This window comes from Aureobasidium pullulans, assembly GCF_000721785.1.
Source record: "Aureobasidium pullulans EXF-150 unplaced genomic scaffold scaffold_6, whole genome shotgun sequence".
Lineage (NCBI taxonomy): Eukaryota > Fungi > Ascomycota > Dothideomycetes > Dothideales > Saccotheciaceae > Aureobasidium > Aureobasidium pullulans.
In genome coordinates, this window is record NW_021941026.1 from 322,206 (window position 1) to 346,911 (window position 24,706).

At 51.2% G+C, this 24,706-nt stretch overlaps 11 protein-coding genes across 11 annotated transcripts; 6 read left to right on the forward strand and 5 right to left on the reverse strand.

The window, feature by feature from the left end:
* Nucleotides 1–531: 531 nt before the first annotated feature.
* M438DRAFT_344254 (uncharacterized protein) lies at nt 532–2,263 on the reverse strand. Its single transcript, XM_029905178.1, has one exon. It carries the CDS (start codon nt 2,254–2,256, stop codon nt 598–600), a length of 1,659 nt encoding a protein of 552 aa, XP_029761997.1. The 5' UTR covers nt 2,257–2,263; the 3' UTR covers nt 532–597.
* Nucleotides 2,264–2,450: 187 nt separating this feature from the next.
* Nucleotides 2,451–4,571, forward strand: M438DRAFT_344255 (SAE2-domain-containing protein). Its single transcript, XM_029905179.1, has one exon. The coding sequence runs from the start codon at nt 2,495–2,497 to the stop codon at nt 4,448–4,450; it is 1,956 nt and encodes a 651-aa protein (XP_029761998.1). The 5' UTR covers nt 2,451–2,494; the 3' UTR covers nt 4,451–4,571.
* Nucleotides 4,572–4,781: 210 nt separating this feature from the next.
* Nucleotides 4,782–5,963, forward strand: M438DRAFT_344256 (Aldo/keto reductase). The gene has a single exon (XM_029905180.1). It carries the CDS (start codon nt 4,929–4,931, stop codon nt 5,826–5,828), a length of 900 nt encoding a protein of 299 aa, XP_029761999.1. The 5' UTR covers nt 4,782–4,928; the 3' UTR covers nt 5,829–5,963.
* Nucleotides 5,964–6,235: 272 nt separating this feature from the next.
* On the reverse strand, nt 6,236–7,414 carry M438DRAFT_333762 (uncharacterized protein; the record flags this gene model as incomplete). The annotated part of the gene is made up of 2 exons (XM_029903648.1): nt 6,236–6,306; nt 6,361–7,414. The coding sequence occupies 2 exons, from the start codon at nt 7,412–7,414 to the stop codon at nt 6,236–6,238; spliced, it is 1,125 nt and encodes a 374-aa protein (XP_029762000.1).
* A 191-nt stretch (nt 7,415–7,605) lies between these two features.
* M438DRAFT_185277 (MIND kinetochore complex component Nnf1) lies at nt 7,606–8,623 on the forward strand. The gene has a single exon (XM_029899219.1). The coding sequence runs from the start codon at nt 7,721–7,723 to the stop codon at nt 8,429–8,431; it is 711 nt and encodes a 236-aa protein (XP_029762001.1). The 5' UTR covers nt 7,606–7,720; the 3' UTR covers nt 8,432–8,623.
* Nucleotides 8,624–9,584: 961 nt separating this feature from the next.
* M438DRAFT_239906 (uncharacterized protein) lies at nt 9,585–10,842 on the forward strand (the record flags this gene model as incomplete). The annotated part of the gene is made up of 2 exons (XM_029899517.1): nt 9,585–10,601; nt 10,684–10,842. Coding segments are annotated over 2 exons (1,176 nt in total), but the record flags the coding sequence as incomplete, so codon positions are not given.
* Nucleotides 10,843–13,099: 2,257 nt separating this feature from the next.
* Nucleotides 13,100–13,910, forward strand: M438DRAFT_185298 (uncharacterized protein). Its single transcript, XM_029899220.1, has one exon. The coding sequence runs from the start codon at nt 13,233–13,235 to the stop codon at nt 13,830–13,832; it is 600 nt and encodes a 199-aa protein (XP_029762003.1). The 5' UTR covers nt 13,100–13,232; the 3' UTR covers nt 13,833–13,910.
* Nucleotides 13,911–15,113: 1,203 nt separating this feature from the next.
* M438DRAFT_344262 (uncharacterized protein) lies at nt 15,114–16,776 on the reverse strand. The gene is made up of 2 exons (XM_029905181.1): nt 15,502–16,776; nt 15,114–15,447 (listed from the first exon to the last, which is right to left on the reverse strand). The coding sequence occupies exons 1-2, from the start codon at nt 16,530–16,532 to the stop codon at nt 15,246–15,248; spliced, it is 1,233 nt and encodes a 410-aa protein (XP_029762004.1). The 5' UTR covers nt 16,533–16,776; the 3' UTR covers nt 15,114–15,245.
* Nucleotides 16,777–18,945: 2,169 nt separating this feature from the next.
* On the forward strand, nt 18,946–20,395 carry M438DRAFT_271055 (DHH family protein; the record flags this gene model as incomplete). The annotated part of the gene is made up of 2 exons (XM_029900451.1): nt 18,946–19,124; nt 19,180–20,395. The coding sequence occupies 2 exons, from the start codon at nt 18,946–18,948 to the stop codon at nt 20,393–20,395; spliced, it is 1,395 nt and encodes a 464-aa protein (XP_029762005.1).
* A 685-nt stretch (nt 20,396–21,080) lies between these two features.
* Nucleotides 21,081–21,326, reverse strand: M438DRAFT_270879 (uncharacterized protein; the record flags this gene model as incomplete). The annotated part of the gene is made up of 1 exon (XM_029900435.1): nt 21,081–21,326. A coding segment is annotated over one exon (246 nt), but the record flags the coding sequence as incomplete, so codon positions are not given.
* Nucleotides 21,327–21,944: 618 nt separating this feature from the next.
* On the reverse strand, nt 21,945–23,574 carry M438DRAFT_344264 (putative pyruvate dehydrogenase complex protein X component, mitochondrial). The gene is made up of 3 exons (XM_029905182.1): nt 23,470–23,574; nt 23,291–23,395; nt 21,945–23,234 (listed from the first exon to the last, which is right to left on the reverse strand). Exons 1-3 carry the CDS (start codon nt 23,531–23,533, stop codon nt 22,054–22,056), a joined length of 1,350 nt encoding a protein of 449 aa, XP_029762007.1. The 5' UTR covers nt 23,534–23,574; the 3' UTR covers nt 21,945–22,053.
* Nucleotides 23,575–24,706: the final 1,132 nt, after the last annotated feature.

Genomic DNA, 24,706 nt, shown 5'->3' on the forward strand with positions numbered 1-24,706 from the left:
TTATCACTCTTTGTAACATTCATTTCCTCCCCATGTGCTAAAATCTACCACTTCCAGCCCTCTCCTGCGCCCCACACCTAGACTTCATCCAGCCTTGTAAAAATGCACAATGGTTTTCTAGATGGGTGTAGTCGTCCGCAGAGAGCACACCACCCTTTTCTTTCATGCCCAACAGCACTGGGAAAACAGGGCAAAAAAGAAAGACTTGGCTCAGCCGTGAATCGAACACGGGTTTCTCGATCGCAGTCTGGACATGTATGTCGGTGGATCCGATGTACACGTCCAGACTGATTGTTACCGAGAGTCGTACCACCTAGACCACTGAGCCTGTTTGTTGAAGCTGGTGGCGGATTGATGAATTACGACGGTTGCGGCAGCGACGTGTTGACTTGGTGGAAAAGGATCAGTTTTGGCTACTTGATATGGAAGGTACGAAGGACGTGGAATTTCTGGTGTTGAATCTTTGAAGACTAGATGAGCGTGCCGATAACAACAGTACGAACCTTTAGGTACACACATAGCATACAATTAGCAGGAGAACAAAAGGAGATTTCATTTCAAAGTCGTCAAGAGACTTGGCCAGAAAGAGAGCCATCGCTACGTAAAGTCATAAATCACCAAAGCCTGTGCTCCCAAATGCCTCTCTTTGAGCACAACGACTTTATCGTCGTCGAATCCTACAAAGCCTCTTGTCATACTGGTCTCGTCTATACCGCCTTTGTGTTTCAACGCAAGACCCAAGCCATCACCTCTGACCTTGATGGCCGGAGTCAAGTCATCTGTTGATGGGTGTGAGGGCTTTTCAGGTCGTAGTTGGACGCTTAGTTCACCGGCAGCGAGACGGCGTCGTGCGGCTGCTGAAGCAAAGCCGCCTTCGAGTTCCCAGACGCGGAGTTCGTCACCGCGGGTACTGACGGAGACAGCCTTACCACGGCCTCCGACATGTGCGCCGGAGATAGAAGAGGTGTGGCCCCAGAGCCTGTTGCCAGGGCTTATCTTGAGAGTGTCTGTTGTAGAAGAGACGAGGTAGAGGGTCAAAGTATTATCGGGATGAGAGACCAGAAGGTAGGGATGTGAGTATGACAGGGAGGTTGGCTTGGAGTGGATCTGGTTGGCTTCGGAGGTGTTGAAGTGGCCGAACGGGGGTATTGTTAGCGGCGCTGGCGCTGGAGCAGGATTTGTGGAGTTGAAGGTAAGAGGGCGGTAGTTCTGATCGATAGCGGATGCGAGGCGCGATTCGACAAGCTTGCCATCTGGGGTCAAACGCATCTCCTGTATGCCAACGGTCCAGCCGCTGAGATATGTGGGGAGTGAGTAAGCAATGGACACAAGCACGGTGTCAGGTTGAGGGCGAATGGACAGGGTGAGAGGTGGCCAGACGGTCCGTGAATGTAAGGATTGTAATAATCGTGGAGGATCTGCGATGGCTCCTGATGGCTTGTCCTCGGCCGGCATGAACTTGTAAAAGGACAGAAGTTGGCTCGCTGTCATGGTCGCCAAGTAGGGAAACGATAGAGCGACAGCCGATATCATGCCATTAGAAGAAGGTTCGTGAGAGTAGCGAGATGTAAAGCGGTTATCATGAAGATCGTAGACGGTGAAGGAGCCGTCCTGGAAACCAACGGCAAGCGTGACAGTCGAGGAGCGTGTAGATGCAGAATCGACCGTCAGAGCTGAAGGAGGACCAGCATTGTCGGGAAAGGCTATCGTCGCCAACATGTCCTGTCCACTCTGCGAAGACCATGCGCGCAGGCCGTGAATGTGGTCGGCCATAAAGATGATTCCTTCGTGCATATGCAGCAGTGTTGGCGGGACTGATGGCTCAGGCGCAACAGGCACCTCGCTGACACCGCATGTTCCCTTTGTCCAGTTGTGGCGTGTCTTGTACTGTCTCTTCCAATTCGTCTCTTTCCCTTTTCTGACCAGGTTGTCTTCGTGCAGCCATCTCGATAATTTTGACGAATAATACAAGCTCTCGGCGGGCACTCCAGACTCGTGGATTCCAGGTATGCGCGATGCTCTCGGTCGGACGAATCTGTTGTAGTATAAGGCTTTCCATAGTTGAGAATCGCCGGCGAGGACATGGAAATGTCGTGAGACTCTTTGGCAGATGATAAGATCGGGCACGGGCAGGAATGACAGCACTCGCAGTGTTAATTCGTGACTGAGTCGAGACAGCCGGTCCGGGTTGCTTGAGTGCAGTCTCTTGTTTTCACGCCCGTCCTCGCACGTCTCCGACGCCTTGCGCTTCGCCATCTTGTCGTTCCTAGAGATTGTGACATGTTCCAGTCATGGCGGCGAACTTGGGTGTCGAAGATGGGTGCCAAGCCAGTCCATATCTCCGCAATCTCCTTGCGTTAGCCCCCGGACGATCTCCCGCACCGCGTGCCTCGGCCTGGCTAGGCACGCGTCTGCCTTTGCCTTCGTGTTTGCTCATTTTCTCATACCGTGACATGTTTGCCAGAATTGTCACAGAACATACTTCGGATTCAGCATGAACTCGGGACAATCTGATGCACCCGAAGGCTACGTGACCATTGCTCGATACAATGAGCTATTACTCAAGCATGAAGCTCTAAGGAAAGCTTTCCACGAATACCGGAAGGAGGCTGAAGATCGCTCCTCGAAAGCCGCCCAAAAGATACGAGAATCAAAGGATACTGTTCGCAAATGGAAAGACTACATCGACAAGAAGCTCGCAAAACAGGCTTTGCGAGACGCCAATCGCGACTTCGAAAATCAGGACTTCGCCACTCCCCGTGCTGTTCAATCCAATCTGGAAAACATCGAGGATGCTCTTGCTCTACCCCATCCGGCCCTAGAAGTTGTTAGGAACACATCTGCCGCGCCATCACATTCTCCAACTCGCAGTAGGATCACCTCCAGCCAGACCACCGAAGGCGAAGCTCGTTCCAGCTCTCTTGCCCATTCTGATGACGCGCCCATCGTCGTGTCCGCAAAGGCTCTCAAGAGAAAACGCGACTCGCCGAAGAAGGATTCGCAAGCTTACAAGATCAAGAACGAGCTCTTGAGTAGCAGTCCGCATAACTCGCGTACCCCTCTACCTACCCTATTTCGGACAGAAACCTCCGACTTGGACGTCTACCGGGAACAGCCTCTTCCCCTTCCTCAACTACGGAAGCCCAACTTCATAGGGCATCCGCTCAGTCAAGCCCCCTTGAGACAGTCAGCAGATCGAGACATGGAGACGGTTAGACGTACGGCTGAACAATTCGAAACCCCTACAGCAAATCGTAGATCGAAAGCTTGCTCGCCAGTCGACGAGCCAGCCCCGAACCCTGACGAGAATGGCAATAGTATCGAATCTCAGCTTTCCGATAGTACTGTGAAGACTGTAAAGACGGAACCTGGGCTCTCTAAATCGAGGGAAAACATGTTGGTCAGAACAATTAGCAAGAGTGTTGGACTCCAGGAATCACGGCCGCATGGTGGTCCATTGCAAACCCTGAGCCCCAACACGCCAAACTTGCCTCGCACGAGTGCTGTTCCTATGACATCCGGCAAAAAGCTTGACCATAGCAGAGGAGCTCATGCTGTGCATGTTCTGTCAGAAGATGGAGACAACACCGCCCGTGGGTTTAAGAAACCACGTGTTGATGATGAAACGCCCAAGGCCGTCGGTACTGGAAGATTGAGTGGACTTCTTGAAGGGACATCACCTCAGGTTGATAGAACAATTCTGAGTCCACGTTCCGCCCCAGCTATTCGACGACAGCGCGAATGGCTGGACAATGCCGTTACGAAGGAGCTGGAGAAGCATGAAGTCTCAAGATCAGTTGAGAGACCCGTCAGCCGTATCACGAGGACAGTCCGAGATAGGCCAATCCCTCGTCCTGCTGTTGTGAGATACAATTCAAAGCTGGCAACCGCAGAAGAGCCAGGTCCCATTCTTCCCGAACACGAGCCTCTGCGCGCCCGACCTCTCCAACGACTTAATCTGGATGATTTCAAGGTAAATCCCAAGTACAGCGGAAGCCTAGGATTCGCCTACCGTGAGAGTGTCCGCAAGCGCGAAGAGAAGAAGTGTCTGCCTGGTTGTACGAAGGAGGAATGTTGTGGTGCAATCCGAAGGTTTATTGCCGCAGGCGGCTTGCCACAGGATACCTCACTCACCGACGATGAGTTGACGCTGCAAGGATACTTGGGTTCGGCATATGCGACTTCAATCCACAAAGCGACAGCAGAGGAAAGGCAGAACATGTTGATCGAAGCAAGGGCCAAGGCGTTTGCAGACCGCCATGGCAAGCATAGAGAAAAGTTCCAGAGAAACCCATCACCTCCTGGGTTCTGGCGTGCAGAGATGCCCTCGACTCAAGAGATGGAAGAAGATCGAGCAGAGGCAGACAAGATGGATAGACAAAGGGTAGAAGAAAGGTGGAGGGATGCCATGAGAGGTGGTGGCAGGTATATGTTCCGCGATGAGGCCTGAACAACCCTATGCCTGACTCTTCATACTTGCTTCCCTTCTGCTATTGCTCACAGTATATTGTACGATTATAGAGCTTAATACGAGCATTGAGCGGTTAGTTCCTGAATCACCTCATCATATTCAGAACTGTCTTCTTGACCACAAATCATGCCAACAACCATCATTTCAGATGGAACTGATGCATTCACAATAGTCTCCTGGAAACTGATCAATATCAGACCAGAGTGGGGGTATATCAAGCGGCAGCTCGGCAGGTGCTCGGCCGACGACCCCACACACGTCACAAGTGCCCCGCCAGAGCTATGCCGCTATTTTACGACAGCAGCTTCCCTGATTGCATCAACATCTAGGCCACGTAATTCTTATGAGTGTTTTGTTCTCGAAAAGACTCTGCCAATCGCCCTTCAGGTTTCCTATCACAAGAACATTCTCCCTCAATAATCACCCATCCAAAACCACATCAAGGACAGCAGCAACAATGGCCAACATCCACACCCCCATTCCCAACCTCAAGCTCAATGATGGCAACTCAATCCCAATGCTGGGCTACGGCACCGGAACTGCCTGGTACAAGACTGGTGATGAAAGCCAATTGGACCAAGCCTGCGTGGACGCAACCAAGCTCGCCATTGGCATAGGCTACTACCACCTCGACGGCGCCGAAGTCTACAAGACCGAACCCGAACTCGGCAAGGCCATCAAAGAATCCGGAGTCGAGAGATCCAAGCTCTTCGTCACCACAAAGGTCCTCCCCAACATTGCCGATATCCCCAATGCCATCAAGACGTCATTGAAGAAACTGCAATTGGAGTATGTGGATATGTATCTGATTCACGCCCCTTTCTTCGGTTCGCCTGAAGAATCACCAGAGGCTTTGCAGCAGGCTTGGAAGGCGATGGAGGATGTCAAGGAAGCCGGGCTCACTCGCAGTATCGGCGTTTCAAACTTCTTGCCTCACCATCTCGATGCCATAATCAAGACCGCCAGGATCCCTCCTGCCCTCAACCAGATCGAATTCAACGCTTACCTGCAACACCGCGAACTTCTCGCTTACCACAAGGACAAGGGTATCGCCACTGAAGCTTACGGCCCCTTGACTCCCGCGACAAAGGCGGCTCCTGGACCTCTTGACAATGTTCTGGCCGGCCTGTCCAAGAAGTACGCCGTTAGCCCTGGCGAGATTTGCTTGAGATATTGTATTGATCAGGATATCGTGCCCATCACTACCAGCAGCAAGGAGCAGAGATTGAGCGATTACTTGAGAGCAATGACCTTTAAACTCACACCCAGAGAGGTCAATGATCTCAACGAGGCTGGTTCGCAGAAGCACTTTAGAGGATTCTGGAACCACAAGTTTGCCGAAAACGACAGAAGATAGATGGTTTAAAGCGTGTTTGAAAGTTATGCAGAGGGACTCAGATAGTGCGAGTCCGACCTGATGTCGGCTCGACTTGAGCCAAAGTACAATTCATCCTTTATATTCGTACATACAAGTTTTTGCTCCAGTATCTTAATCCATGTGTCATGTGCCCGGATTTACACAATCGACGTCTATATATAACGAGTTTGAAGTTCAATGTATGTCCGAGTTGGACGCTTCGGCAACCGCTGGAGGTCGCATTACAGATCCAAGATACGGCTTTGGAGTTGGCACTACTCGTGGTAGTGTGAAGGTTTGCAGAACTGTCCGTGAAGCAATCGTCTTCAGGGCCTGTAAAAGCTTGCTGTCTCTTCCGATCGATGAAACTTGTTGCGAAGTGAATTACGCTAGTTTGAAGAAGGCGTTTAGTCCTGAAGGAAGAGCGAGGCGAACCAGCCACGCTTAGTCTCCATGGGGAGAATCACAAGATCCATTGCTAAAGATGTTGTCAGTAAGGGATTCTCAATACTATTGGGTCGCATGAACTTACTCTTGCCATGATCAAGGGCTTTGCAGTCGCGAAGGTCGACCTTCCATGTACCTCCGGTTTTGATGTGCAGTTGCGCAAATGAAGACTTTCTCTGAATCATCTTCATGTTGGACGAGAAGAGTGTGCCGATGGGCTCGAAGAGGGCATCGAGAACGCCAGGTTGACGTCTCACATCTCGTGTGGCATTGAACATGGCGATGTTCTGTTCGAAGCCCTTGTTAGAAAAGGCGTCACCAATGCGGACTTCGAAGGGCAATGGACGCTTGCCGGCCCAGAGACGGACGGGCTCGATGCGCAATAGCGGCCTTCCGGTGCCAGTGGGAATAGTATAGATACGCTTGATGACATCGGTAGCACCCCAGGCGGCCCATGAGGAAAGGATAGCCCACATCAAAGCAGTGAGGAGGAAGACACTGGCGATGCGGATATCGCTCTTTGAGGGATCGGTGGTGAAGAAGCCGATTTGCATGGCAGCTATACAGCCAAGGAAGAAACTAGCAAAGATACACCAAGCAATGTATGAGCGAGCTTTTGTGGCTTCGTAAATCAAGGTAGGGGACTCGGCACTGTCAAGTTCTCGGAGGGAAGCGTGGACACCAGTGCGGCCGCCGGGTACGTATTCGAAAGTAGGCTTCAGAGGAGACGGAGGAGGCGCGTAGACTTCCAATGGTTCTTCGACAACGGGCTGTTGTGGTTGTACATGCCGATTCACCAAAGGTTGCTGTATCGTTGTAGCAGGAGCTGAGGGCCTGGATGTACGCGGCGTGTGTGTTGCAGGAGTGGAAGGGGCCGTCTTCGGCGAGTGGGTCTCGAAAGGTATGTGGATGTAATCTTGCTGCTCTTCGGCCAGGGCGTCTTTGCGTTGCTTCTTGCGAGTAGTTGCAGAGGCAATGAGTGGCTTGACTACGGCCTTGGAAGGTTTGCGCACAGCGAGAATGGGCGACGAATGTAGAAGCCGTGACTGGAGTGGTGTGCAGGCGCGGAGACCGAAGGGTTGTGAGAAGGTCGACTGCAACGGAGGCAGGAGCCGGAATGGTCGCCAGAGAGAAGCCATGGTTGGCTGTGGGAAACGGATCTTCAATGGCCTGGAAATATCTCGAGACAGGGCGGATGCGAAGGCGCCTATCCGTATCGATAAAGCATGCCGAGGTGTGCAGAAGTTGCATAAAGTATCCGTATACAAGCTTTCATGGTTGCTTGGCAGGCATTCAGAGTTGTTTTGGTCTGCAAACAAGGCGCACAAAGCTGTGCATAGTTATCTACGACTAGATAGCCAGAGCGATCAGCACTCGCGCGTCTCTAGCACAGCACAGCCATTTGTCGACCGCAAAGCATTCATCATCTTCTCGCCCTCATCGCCATGTCCGCTTCTCGTCCATCTCGCTCACCCTCGCCAGCCCAGGCACCACCTGTACAGCAAACTCCCGGTCCACGCGCCGCAGCCCTCCAGAAGCTGTATTCCGATGCCGTCTCGCACACCCTTCGCACTTGTAGCTACTCGAACTTCGCCTCGTCCTTCCCGACACCGGCCAGTCATGCTCCCGATGCCATGAAGCGCCTGCATACCGACTTTGTCGAGAAACTGGACCGTACATGTAAACTCAACTTTGATCAAATCCTACGCGATCGTCAAGTTGTCGCGTCGCTGAACGACCTGGATCGCTTGGTAGAAGACGCGAGAAAAAGAAAGACAGCCGCAGAGCAGGCTCAGGACGGTCAAGCAGCACAACCTCCGCTCCCGTACGTCTTTGACTGCTTTGTCGCCGGGAATAGCACTTACTCTTTGCACAGTCCTCACACTCTGCCGGCTTCGTCTTTGTACTTGTCGCATCTTGGCCCACTTCTCTCCGAGAAGCACGATTCACTATCGTCAAGACTGCAGACTGCCCAATCCGAGAATGCCGACTTGGTCGATACGGTCCTGCAACAACGCCGCGATATTGAGCGTCTCGTTTCGCAGCTGGAGACAACGATTGCTGATATAGATGCTGCTAACGGAGCTCTACATGACATGGATGCTCTGACAGAGGAAGCTGTCGCTCTGGACATGGACCTGAGAACTGCCGGCTGATTGCAGCGTCTCGGTATTACAAAAAGGATCCACCCCGCCTTTTACCCCCGTCTGGGCGGAACCAAAACAGGACAAGCAAGAAGGTCCGCGCGGAGCATCGTTGCATCGTTGCATCGCGTGTTTTGTTGCCAACAGCGGGCCCTCACGTTGCGTGCCTCAAATGCCTTTTTCAGCCCCATGCTGCTAGCGTGCTCAGGCTCCACGACAAAAACCAGATTTGGTCACCTCGTGTGTGTCTTCTGATTCATGCCTTCATGCTGCATCATCAATTGATCCTTTGCATCCTCTGCTTGCAAATTGGCCGTCTGTCGTTCACGCTCACTCTGTGTGCCTCTGAATCTACATGTCTCAACTGTATCTGGCTTATCTGTCACTGGTCTGAGCCATGCGCCATGAACCATCGCTTGTCACTTTAGTGCTTCTGTGGCTTCGTCTGGACACAACCGGTGGTGGCATGTGCCCACACACTCCTTTGCCCTGCCATGAATTAGCGATCTGCGGCGAGCGGGGAACCCATGATCCTTTGCATTTATCTCTCATCTTGGACGCAGCCATTGTGTTACTTCTCAATTCTCTCTTCTCGCACTTTACTGCATGTTATTCGGCCTGTTCGGCGGTATTTCTCCAGCTCACTCCAAGTTTTCTCCATTCGACAGATCTGTTAAAATCCTGGGTCCTCCACAACCCCAACCTCGGCTAATTACGCCGCTAGCTCGCTTTAGCTGAGTTTCCCGGCTTTGGCCTAGACTTCTCCACAATTCTTCGGTCACCGTTTCGCCAATCAGTATCATCGTCGACGACAGCAAGGGTGAGAGGCCGCCTTAACACATCCTGTCCTCCGCTGCCGTTCTTCTCTCTACTCCTCCCTCTCCGTTGACTACACATGCTCCATCGCGAGTCTCACTCCCTTTCCGCGTCGTCTTTGCATTGATATTCGCTTCTTGTCGATCCGGCAGCGTTCCTGCTTCTTCCGATTCCAAACACAAGCCTGCAGTAGCGATCCGAAGCCAATTTCACTCTCCACAAAGCTGGGCGTGCTTGTCACAGAACCATCATGTCCACCACACTGGCTGTCCAATCCACGCGACCGACCTCGACCGTCTTGCCTCTTGACACAAATCAGCTTTTCAGACCGGCGACACAAAGCTCGACTACCACACCCGCTCAGAATGACGATGCACAAGCAGAACGTCCACGCAGTCGTCGTGTGACAAGCTACCACCATCCTTTCCAAACTCGGTGCTCGCCATGCGACGACCCTGCTCCATCATATGCCGTCACTGCTCGTGCCTCGAAATTTCCACCTGCTCCACGATTCCTGGACAATGGGAAAGAGGTCTTGCCAAAATATACTTGCTCAGTGTCGAGAGAGGGCCCAATGCAGATGCGAATTGAGAAGATCTCTCCCTTCCAGTACCTGCCTAAGCAAGACTTCCGCACTGTCTATGTTGTGCTCAACGGTACTCAATTGAGTGTGCACAAGCTCAAGTCCGTTCAGCTCGCCGGTCACTCTCTCCCAGCAGCTGGCAAATTGATCAAACGGTATTCCCTTCAGCACGCAGAGATTGGTCTGGCCACGGATGTTCAATACAGCCAGTTGCTGCCAGCCACTCGTCTTGCTCACTTCATCCCTTCTGCGGCTCGCCGCAAGGCTTTCGAGAAGGATCCCAATCTTTTTACTCCCATCTCGCAGGTCGTACTTCGCTTGCGTCTCGAGACCGATCAATTCCTACTGGCCGACCATTCTGAAGAGCGAATCTTCCGATGGATCCATGATCTCTCTGCTGGCATCGACATCGCTTTGCCACTTGACGAGCGATCCGCACCCAAGCCTTGCACTATTCCCAGACGTCGTCGTAGGCAGCGAACTCAGGAGTTGGAAAACATTGAGGATCGCAATGTGATCGAGGAGCAAGAGCAGATCATGCGTGAGATGTATCCTTCGTTGGCACGATCGATTGAAGGAGCTTCCGAGGGTGTAGACCTTTCTCGTATGGAAACAGCAGATGACACAAATGCTCTTACTCTTACTTCCACAGTCGATCAAGAAGCTGAAGACATTGATCTGTCCTTCCTTGCTGAAGATCTTGGCCCAGAATCACAACCAACTACCAGACCCGGAAACCCTCGTCAAACGACCGCTTCTACAGTCTCCACCTTCGCGTTCCTCGTTCCAATACGAGACCAGCCCTGACAACTTGGGTCTTGGTGGAAAGTGGAACCCTCCGCATGCTCGCACAAATGCTTCACAGTGGCGATACATCAAGCGATGCATGCCCACATTGCTTTTTGATGCTCCTCGTGCAACCGATATCATCATGTGCCACGGTCGCCGCTTGAGGGTCAACACCAAGATGGATATGCTTGAGGAATGGGAACTTGCGCCACCCTCTTACGACATTCACGAGTTCCCAGAGGCTCTGGACCGCTCTGTCACAATGACTTCTTCTCTTGCAACAACCCTCACCACATCGAGCATCGAAACTGCAGATGGAAAGGCTGTTGGCCTCACATACCAAATCCCTGCTGAAGGAGACTTCAAGAGGACGCGTCAAGACACAACCATTACTCGTACCAAAATCCCTGAGCGTACCTTGATGGAAGAGGGGATTGTCGTGGTCACATTCTGAACAAAACACATAAACGAATGAACGCTCCTACGAACAAACTGACGATTAAACGCTACTGTCGACTTTTGGAAATTCTACGACATTTTTCTCCGCAAAACGCGCTCGTTCTTTCCCTCTTTACCTCTTCATCTCTCCTACATTCCATCTCCTTCGAGTGCCAGCAAGTCGTGCGATTGTTGGCTATCGAATCTTATATCGTTATCTCATCATCACCCTGCATTGCCAGATACCCAGATCCTACATGATCCTTTCGTTTCGCATTGTTGTACCTCCGAAGCCTTTACCTCTTGTATATAACTTGGCCTTCCGTTCATACTGAATAACAAACGATACTCTTCCTAACTTGATTTGACCTTGCCTTGTGACATACGTGTTAGTCCAAGCCCCTTAGCATCTTGCAACGACATTGTCGTCTGCTCTGCTATCGTCTTGCAATCATCTTACCGTTGGTATTTGCTTGTTTCTCAATTGTGGTAGTTGAAGATGGGTAGCTGTATCGTCACTATACCTTTTCTGACCGTACCTCTTATACTGCTCATTGCATTCGATTCCAAGAGTGGAAATAATAGTACAACTGCCCAGGCAGAAAAAAAAACAATGATGATGATGATTAGAGTTGCGGGAGCATTGACTGATGGGTGAAGGACAGGGTCATACCATTCCAAACACCTGATTTTTTGGCATGAGTTTTGGACGATAATGGAGTATCAACTTGATCGGTCGGCTTGTATAAGCAATGGCGAGTTGCCAGTGTTCAGGTAACGCTCTTGTGTGGATATCTATGGTCATGTACGAAGAAAATGCGATTTTTTTGAGATGTTGATGTCGATGTCTGATATCGAGATTATGGCTACCAGATAGCCAGAGGAACGTCCATGCATGCTGTCACGGCTCGACTTTTCGTAAGACTTGGAGGGATAAGACACTGTCGCACCATGTAAGCAAGAAACAACTATGTGAACAGTTCAGCTGATGGCAATCACAAGCAGGTGCAATGTATACTTAGCTAGAGTACAACAGGGCACGGTGTCGGTTGAGATATAGCGAGAACACAGAGTAGGGAATGCGATCAAGGACTAAATGCATATACAGAGGAAGGAGAGATGTAGAAGAAGGCACGATCTTTAAGTAAAGTACAGTATCGAGGATTGTGTTTCATAGAAAGCTGTGCCATACGCAGGAGAGCGTCGTATACAGGAAGGTGCAACGCAGGCCTAGGTGAGCGAGAGACACGATATGAAGAAAGTCCTTACAATTATCCCAAAAGTTGTGCTTTTGCCGAGGACATGGTCTCCACTCGCAGGTGTGACTGTGTTTTTTACATGGTATTTGATTCGTCCAGAGTTGAAGAGGGAAGGTACATTGCTACCGGTGACCGTATCTGAGATAGCTGGCATCAGAACCCTTTGTTAGAAACTCACATTCCGAGATTATAGGCAATTTCTCAAGGTGGCCTTGGGTGTGAGTATTCTGACCGCAGAGCTGACACCTACTACATGTCCACAGGCATGAAGCTCTTTTACAAACATGTCGATGTTTCGCAGTCGACCATTGAGGCTCCCAATCGTCCGTGAATGTGAACCAGTGCGCTGGTTTGTCTTTCGAAGATCCAAGGGTGCAGATGCCATCGGAACACACAGCAGCGATCTTTGTTGCCAGATGTCGCAAAGTCTCTGTCCGAGAAATCGATCAACCATCAACGGGCGCGCCCGACCAAAGGATTCACGATTGTCAAAGTTCATGTGGATCACCAATCCTGCTGGAACCAGGGCAGAGTCTGCCCGTCATGTGCTTATTCCCACAGTCGGGACACTCACCACATTGCTTTTGCGTTTAGATTTGCCCCGTCGGAAGGAAAACTTGCTGCGTCTGCAAGTTGGAAAAGGTTTGATTTACCGCGGATGAGAAAGGGCGATGATCCGAGAACAAATGCACGTGGTGGAAACAGAGTTTCCAACCTTCTGGGAGATTTTACAGATACGAGAGCAAGAGCCGAAACTGACGAGCTGAGGTGGAACAGGAGGTGACGATGGCTCGGTAATGACCTTTCGTCTCGATGTCTGTGAACAGTCTCCGTAAATCGAGTGCCCTTGGCGCGAAGGATGTGCGTCGTCATGCAGTCCGGATTGCACGCAGAAAGGAGCATTCTTTTTAGATAAACATGTCATCAAATGACTTATGATCGCAGGCATGGTTTCCGCCGACATCGAGCAGGCGTCATGTCCGTATGTGGTACCAAGCAGCAAGCCGGTACTGAGAAAAAATGCCGAATTTTCAAAGCCGCGAGCCTCAAATCTTGTACTCGGAAGGTTTGCTACATCGAAACGATAAATGCGAATTCTGTGCGAATCCCACGGAATCTTTCAAGGATTGCGTTTCAGCGACGGAATCGTTCCTACAGTATGGGTACGGGTCGCTCAGAGATGTGTCCTCTTGCTGCGAGACACACGATTGTGATCAGTAACGGGGATAGACAGCGGCGTAAGCAAGTGCACGCCAAAACAGTAAACGATTGTCGTTGCTCGCTTGAAGCTGGAAACTTCGGTGTGCCCGGGATCCGGGTGGCATGTTCCTGCCACTTGCCGCTCGGCGCTCATGAGGTGTCAGAGCCCCCACGTAGCCGGAGTACACTCCAATGGTCTCCCTACAGTCAGAAAGAATACTCATCTAGGAAGATTTGTTCAGGCATAAGACCAGAAGTTCGCGGCAGGCAGCATACCTGGAATCCTAGAGCCTCCCTCCATGCTAAGACCACACCATATGGACCATGATTATGTTATAGAAGGAGCTGGCTCCGCGTAAATATAAAATCGCGTGGCTGAGGAAAGTCCTTGCTTTAGACGCGCCCCTGGTTCACTTTGACATGCAGTCTCGTGGCAACTCGAAGCTCGAGTATTGACGATCATCTCGCCTGTTCATACCGTAATCTAAAACGATGGGTCATACTTCTTCACTCGCCTGCGCAGATTGCGATGATTGGTTCTTTCTGCTTCGGGGAGAAGCTCGGAGTAGGAGCTCTCCGTTCAATGTTGTGATTTCAACGATACCGCAGCAGCGGAGACCTGCTGCGATGGAGACCTCCAACTAGAGCACAAGACTCAAGAGCATTCGAAGGTTCTTGGCTTCCCGATCACCGGAATTCGAAGATACGATCATCAAAGTCCGCTTGTATCGCGAGCGACGATCACAACTCACAAATCCCCACGCGAGTGGGTGCAGCCTGGCGCGACCTCCTGCATCCTGCAGCGTTCACACCGTATCGTTCAAATGTGATATTACATTATCAATTTCTTTCGCTTCCAGGCCATAGACGCCCCTTGCACACGGTGTAATTCAGGTTTATCATTCCCAGAGAACAAGAGTGCACTCGACGAGTCGTTGCCGCGGTGAAATCCCAAAGATCCCAAACCCAAACCAAGCGAGGGACTAATCGCTGCAGAAGAAAGCGCGTGTCTCGAGCAAACGGTATGGCTAGTGGTAAGGCGACTAGCGAGGTAAAATCAGCCGAACGGTTGGCCAATTTCGACATGTGATCGTCTTGCGGCTGGATCGGCGAAACCAACAACGAATAGCGTTTAGGTAGGAGCGCTCTCCGTCGCTGGACACCTGTTAGCGTTGTTCGAATGCATGAACAAAATTGATGCTGCTAATTCCTTCCTCGATTCGTCCTGAATGGATCTACCTTAAGTGTTGAATATCGTACATAGTTCCTGCCCTGCATGCTAATGGCGACATCTGGATAGGAAGCTACCCATCAAAGTGAGAGAATAATAGAAAGTAGAAACCCAAAGCGCCAATCATGAGAATCGTTGAAATGCCACATCCCGTTGTTTGTCGAGCACGCCAGCGGCCTTGACAATTGTATCGTGAACCGATGAATCCCACTGACGAACTATGAATATGAGTGTCCTGTTGGGACGATTTGAGTGAAGGTGAATTGTAACAACCAGAACGCCGCCCAAATTGAAGCAGATTTGTTGACATGCCCTGTCAGTATGATTCAAAGCTGTTCTTCCTCAAGCGGGGCCTGCACGCCGGCGGCGCCCTCGGCCACCACCTTCGGGTCGCTGGGCCAGAACTTCTCGAAGTAAAGGATCATCCTTGTCCTTATCCACATGGTGGACACGGACGTGTCTGTAGGAACCCAAATTAGTCAACGCAAGAAATCTCCTGATTGATGCACTTTACCTCTGGAGATTATCCGGGCGGGGGTATTTGTGTTCCCGCAAGGGACAGAATGGGCACACATAGCCTGGGCTGTCGTGAACTAGTCCATGACGGATCATCTCGTTCTTGCGTTTGAACCCCTTACCGCCCTCGCCTCTTGGGCAGCCTTTAACAGGACAGTAGTGCGGGCGACTTGAACTGTGCACGTTTGCGTGCGAGCTGCAGTGAACATTAGACTGTGCAACAGATACACAAGAACAGCAAAGGTCTTACTTGAGAAGGTATTGCGTTTGGAAAGGAGGTGCGGTGCAGCCAGGATACTCGCAAGGGAATCCTGCAGATGCGGATGTCGATGATTGTAAACGTGGAACTCCCGATGTTTTCGGCGTTCCGTCCAGAGATGACGGTGTAGACTCCAGTGATGTCGTGTGATTCGTGCTGTATCCTCCAGCTTCAGAGCTTTGGTGGCTCTGGAGACTAACCATAGTATCTGTGGAAGATGTGGTCCCAATAGAAGACATCGATGGAATGAATGGTGGGGGTCGACCATTTTGAGCCGACTTACGTCTTGAATCAAAGTTGTTTGGAGCAGAGAAGGAAGCTGGCGAGTGCGAGTTTACATATGTATCGTCGGTCCGGGTGTTTGTAGGCGATGCGTGCCCAAGTAACATGAAGTTAGTCGACGGACTGGATTTCTGCGATGGTGGGAAGTGTGGATGTGAAGTCGACGCGGTCTGGGCGATTATCTGACCAGAATACGTAGATAGGTTTGGTAATCCAGTTGGTCTTGGATCACTTGCTTCCGCTGCGCTGTCGGCGATCTGGCTTAGTTGATGGAATCCGGGAAGGCGATCCGTCCGGGAAGAAGATGATGGTTCCTCTGGCGTTCCATCAGGGCGCAAGAGAGGATAAAGAGATGGCGGGACGGCCCCTATCGCGTGGATCGAATGCGCTCGTTGAGATGGTGAATCGGTGTTGGCACGGTCGAGGTATGTATATTCGGGCATTGATGTAGTGTTGGTCATGGTGCGCAGGCTGAGCGGCCTTCCAGTGGAGGACCTGTCTGTTTTTCTCTCTGTTCTTCTATCCGTAAAATGATATGAGTCTGGGGAGAAGCTTTGGGAGAGCTCTGTGCGGGGCTCAGGTAAAGGCATGTATCCCAGTGCTGGTGGACGTTGATCGGGTGGAGGTATATTTCGATCAATGTAGTCGTGATCCGGTCCAGGTAGTGGGTTGGCCCTGTTGTGGACGTAACCCTCTTCGAGTCCGTTCAATGAATGCATGTGATCACCAACATGACCCATCTTGGAGGAGGCTGGACAAGATCGACTAGGGTTTGGTGGGGGTCCAGTTAAGCTCGGGGCAGATGCGTGGACAGGCAATAGAATTGATCTTCTTCAGAGAAGATCGCAGAGCTGGTTGGTTGGTTGGTTGGTTGGTTGGTTGGAATAAAAGATATACAAGTGAGGACGGCAGGGCGTCTATGTGCTGAAAAAGAAGTTCTAATGCATAAGCTAAGAAAGCCGTAGCATGCAGTGTCTGGAAGGGATTCTGCAAAGCAGCAGGCAAGTCAGCATTGTGTTTCCATGTGATTTGTAGCGCACTGATTGCGATGATGAGAGTGACAAAGTGAATTTAGAAATGTAGGGAGGGTATTGAGCTGATACATGGCAGATGGTGACCGCTTTCACGCTGGCTTGAGCGGACAGCTTGTCATCACATGTCACGCAAACAATCGCGAAGACAACCAGGGCAGAGGCCAAGCGCGTGGCTTGGTCCAGCCTCTTGTTAGATTTGATTTGACCATCAGGTAGTGGAGCAATTTCATAAAGAGAAGCTTTTTGAAACAACGTGATGGGAGTTCGTACGTACCAGAGCATGCGAGACGCCGCGTCACAATGAGCGTTGTCGGAAACACAATACAACCTACCCTTGGGTCGGCGTTGTAAGTACAGTTTCTAACAGTGTCCAGGTTCAATGTATTCAACTGATGAACGACCTCACGATGAGATACACCGATGTGCTGAAGCTGGTGAGTCGCAAAACACCAGCTGGGTGTGCGAATCAGTCGGCGAGTTGGGATTCGGCGGCAGAAAAGCTGAATCGAAAATCTCTCGGCGACTCGGATCCAGGCACGCGTGTCCAACTAATTATTTAAGATGGATGGCAATGTGTTATCAGCTGTATTAAACAGTGGATGATGAATTGGAAAATAAGAAATGATAAGAATGTAGACCAGAGGTGGTAGGAGCAGCGAAAGAGGGAGAGGAAAGAAGGACGGTAAGGGCGCGGTAGTATCCGTCATTTGGGGGGACGGGTTGGTAGCAGACAAGAAACTAACAGTCCGGCGGAGTCGGTCACATCGCCTCAGATGGAAGTGAGAACCAACTCTCTCAGCGAAGACGGGCGCTCGACCCGAGGTGAGTGACAAGAGCCTCACCCTCTTTTGCCCTCCCGACCGCAATTTTGCCGCGAGGCTCGAGGCTCAACCGTAAAATGCAAATCTGCTTGTCTAGTTTCGAATCTGTATGCGCTTGTCAGCTTTCAGATCCTCCCATTTAATAGACACCTTGCCCAACCGTTTCCACCTCGATTATTCACCTAAAAATGGCCTAATAGGGAAGGTGGAGACCGTAACATGGACAGCACTTATCCATAAGATGGATAACCTCTGACACCATGTTAACTGGCCTAATTGGGAAGGCATCGCCCGGCGTCGCAGAACCTGGAGAAATCCTAGGTATCTCATTGGACATCTACGATAGTGTCCGCTCGTCCCGTACGGTATTACATCAGTTCGCACACGTATTTGACTGCCGATCTCAGAGGTGGATTATGGAACAAGGTGAATAGAAAACCTCTAATTTTTTTGGGCAAGGTGTCTATTCCCCGACAGGTCGGTCCTCTTGCGGCTCGCAAGGCCCCTCTGCCCTCTATTACGGAGTCTGCTCCTCGCGACCTGTCATTTGATGGAACAACGCGCGACGCGCGATTCATAGTGCCAAGCCTCTGCAGGGCGCAAATCTAGACTTTTCTGGAGGCAAGCGCGTGCACAACGAAACTGAAAATCTGCCCGATCTGATGCCTCTGATGGACGGCCCAGAATGCCAATCCGAGTCGTATCCGCCTGTTTTCGCTGATGCCTTTTTCGGTGATACTGATCTTTTGCTCGATCTGTCATTTGTTATTAATCCTGCCTGACCAGCCATGACACATGGTCAGATAGCGACGGCCGCCGATGGTGGGTGGCTGGGTGTATCACAATAACGTACCTCCAAGTGGTGGTGTGAATAACGCAGACGGCTTATCCATGCATAAATGTATCCTTGCCGCCCCAAGAGGGTACACTGGTGAGACTCTCTGTTAAGAGTACGATCAAGATTATAGACGTTTCACTGCAAAACCTTCAAAGAACTCACAGTCGGCACGCGCCAGAAACGGCCGCGGAGGACTTGCCATCGAAGCCGAAAGGGTCTAGCTTCAACTCAGGGTCTGTCTTGAACGACCCATGCGCGATGGCACTTTGTAAAGAACACCCAAGACACCATCCTAAAGACATCCATGCAGATTACCTCCACAACGTTTAGCAGCCTCACAACCCGCTTTTGCAAGGGCTTGCACACTTCCAGTAAATGCAGGTTAAACTGTCGCGTCAGCAGTAGTGGAGCCTCAATCAGCGTTCGCCGCACTATCCACGCCTCCTCACCACCGCAACTGATGAAGCGCAAAGAACCGTCGTCAGTGGCCCAGGCCAGCGCTACAAAACGCTCTCGAGCACGACTCGAAGTTCCTGACTATCATCTGAGCCCATCTGTTCGAGATGAGAAGACGAGTGATGCGATATGGCCAGCTCCAGAAGCTCAAATGAAGCAAGCTCGCGACATTATCCTTGAATGGTAAATTAGATCAATGTTTAGTAAACACACCGTGACATTACTGATGTGCTCCCAGTGCCCGGTCGCAAAAGCGAACAATAATAGTGCCAGACAAGGATGCAGACGGCTTGTCGTCTGGCGTGATCCTCCATCGTACCCTGGTTCTGCTTGGTTTGAATCCCGAATTGATTCGCGTTCATCTACTAAGTAAAGGCCAAACGATCCACCATGAGCATGAAAGGGAGGCCATGGCTGCCCTATCCCCCGATTACATCTTCGTCCTTGATCAAGGGTCTCGCAAGTCTGGACCTCTGATAGCTGCACCCCACACTGGTCTTGTCATTGACCATCATCATGCAACGCCTGAGGATTTCCCTGAAGGTTCAGCATTCTGCACAGCCAACCAATCTCCGCCTGTGGTGACTTCTGCTCTCCTTACCTATCTGCTTTGTGAACCGCTTCACGCTGGTGTCAGCGACAGAACCGACTGGTTGTGTGTGGTTGGAACCCATGGCGATTTGGGCACCACTCTGAAATGGGAAGATCCATTCCCAGATATGTCTGCCACTCTGAAGAAGTACACCAAGAAGGCCCTTAACGATGTAGTATCATATGTGAATGCGCCTAGACGAACAGCAACGTACGATGTCAGCTCTGCCTTCGATGCACTCCTTTCAGCTGAACATCCCAAGGACGTGTTAAAACATTCGAGATTGCTTGCTGCACGTCAGGAGGTCAATGCCGAGGTGGAAAGGTGTACTCACACCGCGCCCAGGTTCAGCCAGGATGGCAAAGTTGCTGTGTTCAAAATCAAATCAGAAGCACAAGTGCATCCAGTCATTGCGACCAGATGGGCTGGTCACCTGCAAAGCAAAGCTTTGGAGATCGTCATGGTGGCCAATGAGGGTTATCTTCCAGGCAAAGTCAACTTCAGCTGTCGTGTCCCTCGATGTGCGAAAGCCCGAGATCCGTCGGTCGACATCATTCAGAGTCTCAAAGCATATGCCAGCTTGAAGCCGGTGAAAGACGAGGACGACGATAACGACGGCGGTCTTCCAGACCAACACGAGATACCACTTCTGGAACGTTTAGGAGACGACTTTGCTCGAGGACATGTGCAGGCGAGTGGTGGCATCGTTGATGTCGATCAATTCGAAGAACTAATGCGCTTGATGCGTGTTGGTGAGAAGAAGGAAAAGAAGCAGGGAGCAAGCCCTCAGAAGGGGAAGAAGCCTATCGATGCAGGACAAAGCAACAAGCTAACGAGTTACTTTGGCAAGAAGAGTGCATGAGATCGCATACCGAGTTTGTCCTGCGACTTATCGTGAAACTCTTGTCTTCCATGTATATTTTATCCTTTCAATTGATACAAAGCAAAGCCATTAATGATCAGTCATTCCAATAATTGGCGTTGCTGCGATTCCACAATGCAATCGACAATCAGAGTCATAACCACAGGAGGTTTGCCGTGGCTCGTTGGATGAATATCGTTTCGAAAGTCTCTAGATAGTCACATGCATTTGCAGTGCAACCATCGTGCCACGCAGATCCTGGCTCGAGGCTTTTGATGTCACAACCATCGACACATTCTGCCCGACGAGTCAGAGTATTCGGGCCAAGAACAGAGCGCAGACCTACATGGAGTAGAAGTAGTATGATGCATAAAATATGTAGCCCCTCATTCATCGAGGAGTTGATATACCGTTGCGCCGTCACAGCTCAAAGGCCGCCACTCTTCGGTTCTGTCGTATTTGCGGCCTTGTCGGAGTTATCTTTGGTGCTAAACTTCATCGCTCTGAGCTCGCCTCTTCGCTGGCGCAGTTCCTTAAATGTTGTGACATCTTCGCAATGCTTGGGTAACGCCTTTCGAGGATCCGCACCTAGGAAGCACCGATTGCAATCGTAGATGGTTGGATCATAGTTCCTGCTCCTTGTCGAAGGTTAACATTGCAGCGTGTCCAAAATGCGTAATTTTACTCACCACCATAATTTGGTGCCTCTTATACCCGCATGCTCACAGCTCTTGCAGTATCTGACAACTCTCGTGTCACTGTATATCGGTATATGTGATTTCCAATCCAGCTCTTCTCTGACCCAAGCAAATTTAGTGATCCATTTGCTGATGCGATTGCGGATCTTGTATATGGGATCCTGCGCATGAGATCGACAATAATCCCGAGAGGTCCTCTTCTTCAGCTCGTGGTACTCATGGTTTTCGTGGTATCATTTCTTATCCGCAACGGACCTGGACTCGTACCTTTTGTTGCGGTATTCCGGATCAGAATGCATTCTAAGGATTTGGGCATCCTTGCCCCACCCTGCTCGAGACGAGCCAAACGTGTGGTAGGCGGGGAACAGACGGGCACCTGCTCGAGGTGGCCACAGTTTCCGGATGGGAACGTGCAATCTCCGCAGACTTGTTGACATCGAGTTGGTGTATTTGTGAAGACGGAGAAGGGCAAATTGACTGATCAGGCTGTGCACGAACCGTGGACCTGTGCGTCCGATTATCGCTTGATCTGATACAAGAGCGAGAAGAACGAGCACCACAGGCAAAATATAGCCTATCTGATCTTAGACCATTCTCTTCGATAGACTCCAGCGTTTAGAGCATAAATACTGCAATTTTTGACCGCGTATCAAGGCTCGAGGGAGTCATGAGGTTAATGACAGGGTCATCGGATAGACAACCATATTTCGAGGTCTACAATCCCATCGATCTGAGCTCTGATACATTGTCCGCTTCGTCGATGACTTCGGATGCCCTCTCGCAGAGTGTTTGCAAAACTTTGTTATGTGGGGAAAAAGGCCTGCATCATACGCAACCTTACTTTTCGAGATCTTCAAGATTTGAAGGTTGAAATTCTATGCCGGTCCTTTCCAGTTAATATAAAACTACAGAGATATCTTTGACGCTGTGAAGAAAACATGAGGGGAGTAAAGTAAAAGCTTAGAGAACAAGACGGCCGGGCTCGGCCTCGAGGACCTGCTTCATACGTTCGAGGTACTCCTGTGCTCTTTTCTCGTCTCCCTTGGGCGCTGAAACGCTGAAGACGTTTTGAGCTGCCACGACGCCCTGAGCACCGAAGATCTTAGGTGCCTTCTTGGGGCCCGAGGGCTTTCCAGCGAGAATGTCGAAGATATCGGCCTTCTTGGAAGCACGTTGGCTGGGGACGAGAGGAGTCGAGGGAAGACCAGTGACCTGAGGAATGTAGTTGCCGCGGGCAGTCTTGGTAGAAACCTTGTCGAGACCAAGGACGGAGTTGAAAAGCTCATCAGCTGTGGGCTTTCTGTTCTTGGACAAGGGAAGGTTCTCGTTTGCGAGCTCCGAAGCACGAGCGATGAATGTAGAGAGGGGAAGGTTGATTCCAAGAGTGTCGTGGACACGCTTCTGGGTCTCGAGCACGGCGGAGAGGGAGATGGGAAGGGCGATCTCGATATCAGGAATAGGAGCGGGCTTCTCGGCCTCGACAGGCTTGGATTCGGCCTTCTTCGGGGGAGCAGCAAGCTGAATGTTGGAGAGGTCGAGGTGTGCCAGCTTGTCCATGCGCTTGGCCTGCTGGCCGGGGTAGTTCTTCTCAATCTTGCCCAGGTATGCCAAAACATCACCCTTGAGCAAACGACCAGCGGGACCGCTTGCAGGTATCTTGTTGGCGTCCTCCTTGGTCAGACCATTCTGGAGCAGTAGGTGCTGGACCGAGGGGTAGAGAGGATATGTTTGCTTCTTTGCTTTTGCGTCGGAAGAGCCTTGCAACTGGGTAGCTCTGGTGGTGTCTGCGGCGCCGCCTGCTTCAGCATCGGCGTTGGGCTTGGATGACGGCGGGGCCTCTGAGGCGCTCGGCGAGGACTCGGTTGTGTCGATACCGGACTTGAGCTCTTCCTGCGGGCTAGGGCGGTCCTTGCGGGCGGGTTGTTGTCCAGTAGACGAAGCGTCCTCGTCAGGGATCTTCAAGTTGGCCAAATCGTCACCCTCCTCAGCCAGGACAGCAATGCGCGAACCGACCTGGATGGCCTTTGCGCCCTCCTGGACGGTGATCTTTGCGAGAATGCCGTCCTCCTGAGCCTCGACATCCATCTGGGCCTTGTCGGTCTCGATCTCAAGAATTACATCTCCAGCCGAGAAGGAGTCGCCTGTAGAGCTCAGCTTCAAAGCGCTTTGTTGGTGGGGCTGTCGGTGAGCTGCTCACCTTCCTTGAGCTTCCAGCTTGTGATGTTTCCCTCAGTCATGGTCGGCGACAAGGCGGGCATGGCGAAGTTCTGGGCAGCACGGTTGGCCGCAGCGACACTGAAAGCTGCAATTGCTATGCATTAGGCTGGGACTCGGGAGAAAGACTTGGGCCTGCTGAGGCCGGCGACGAGGACTTACGACGGCGACCATGTCTGCTGACGACGGCAGCAGCGAACCTGCAAGAACTGGCAAAGGCGGCCATTGTCACTGCGAGAATCAAGACACAAGGGCGACAACAACGACGACAAGTTGTTCGCTGCACTGCTCTCAACAATAATCAAGCCTGCTATGGGGCCGACCGACGATTTCCTACCCGGCCCGATCACTTCTCTTCCGAGCCTTTCGTTACAGAACGGTCCGCGTGCACTGTTTAGCGCAAGCTCCTAAGCACTTCACCATGGTGTATCGGAAACCACTTCTCTCCAGTCGATGGCAGATCAAGAGAGCCACAAGATTGCATAGAGAATACACTTAGTGCTGGTGGGACCTGAGGAGTTTCCGAGATCTGGCACTTCTTCAGGATGGGATTCCCTAGATAAATTATGTGGTGCTGGCACGCCGGATAGAACACGAACGTTCGGTATCACTTCGCATTCTAATTCCACCCCCGAACATGCTTGACTTGTCCGCAATCACTTCCACCAGTCTACAAAACATCATTGCCCTTGATCAGCTACTTGTGTCTTAGTCACAGACCATGATTTGAGCATCTCAGAGACATCTTAATGGAGTAACAACGAACCGAAGCAATAATGCGCCTTCCAACTTGACTTGGTTTCTCTGCTTGCACCTACATTCGAATTTTGCAAGATCTTTCTTGTATATTGGCACAGCCTCTGATTTCCCTGCTCTCTGGTTTTAGTGATTCGGTCATCGAAATGTTTCGAAACCGATCGTGCTCTGCTCGGACCGTGGCCGCATCGAAACAGCTTGGATAACCGCCCTCAAGATACGCGCCGGTCATGCTATCTGCGCGCATACCACTGACATCAAGATGCCTGACATCAAAATGCTACAAATAGCTTGAAACTGGCGCGACGCTTTTTTCTATGGGTTTCTGCAGCCGCTTGACCCTCTTCTTAGACGCGCTCGTCCTGGTAGGCTATTCTTCCACCACGCCTAAGGTCCACGCTTGGTCGATCGGCCTTTCAACCTCCGCCACAGAAGCGCTCGTAGTATGCTGGCTGTTCTTGGAAGGCCGTCTACCAAAATAGGACACTGCCTGAGATCCTCATTCTCAATGTGTCCTTGTGTTTCAGTATCAGCATGGCCTCAGTTCGATTGGCCGTTCAGTCAAGCATCATGCCCTGAACGAAAGTATAAGTTCATCTTATGAAGACGTTAGGACCGTCAAATTGTGTTCGTGCCATTCCAG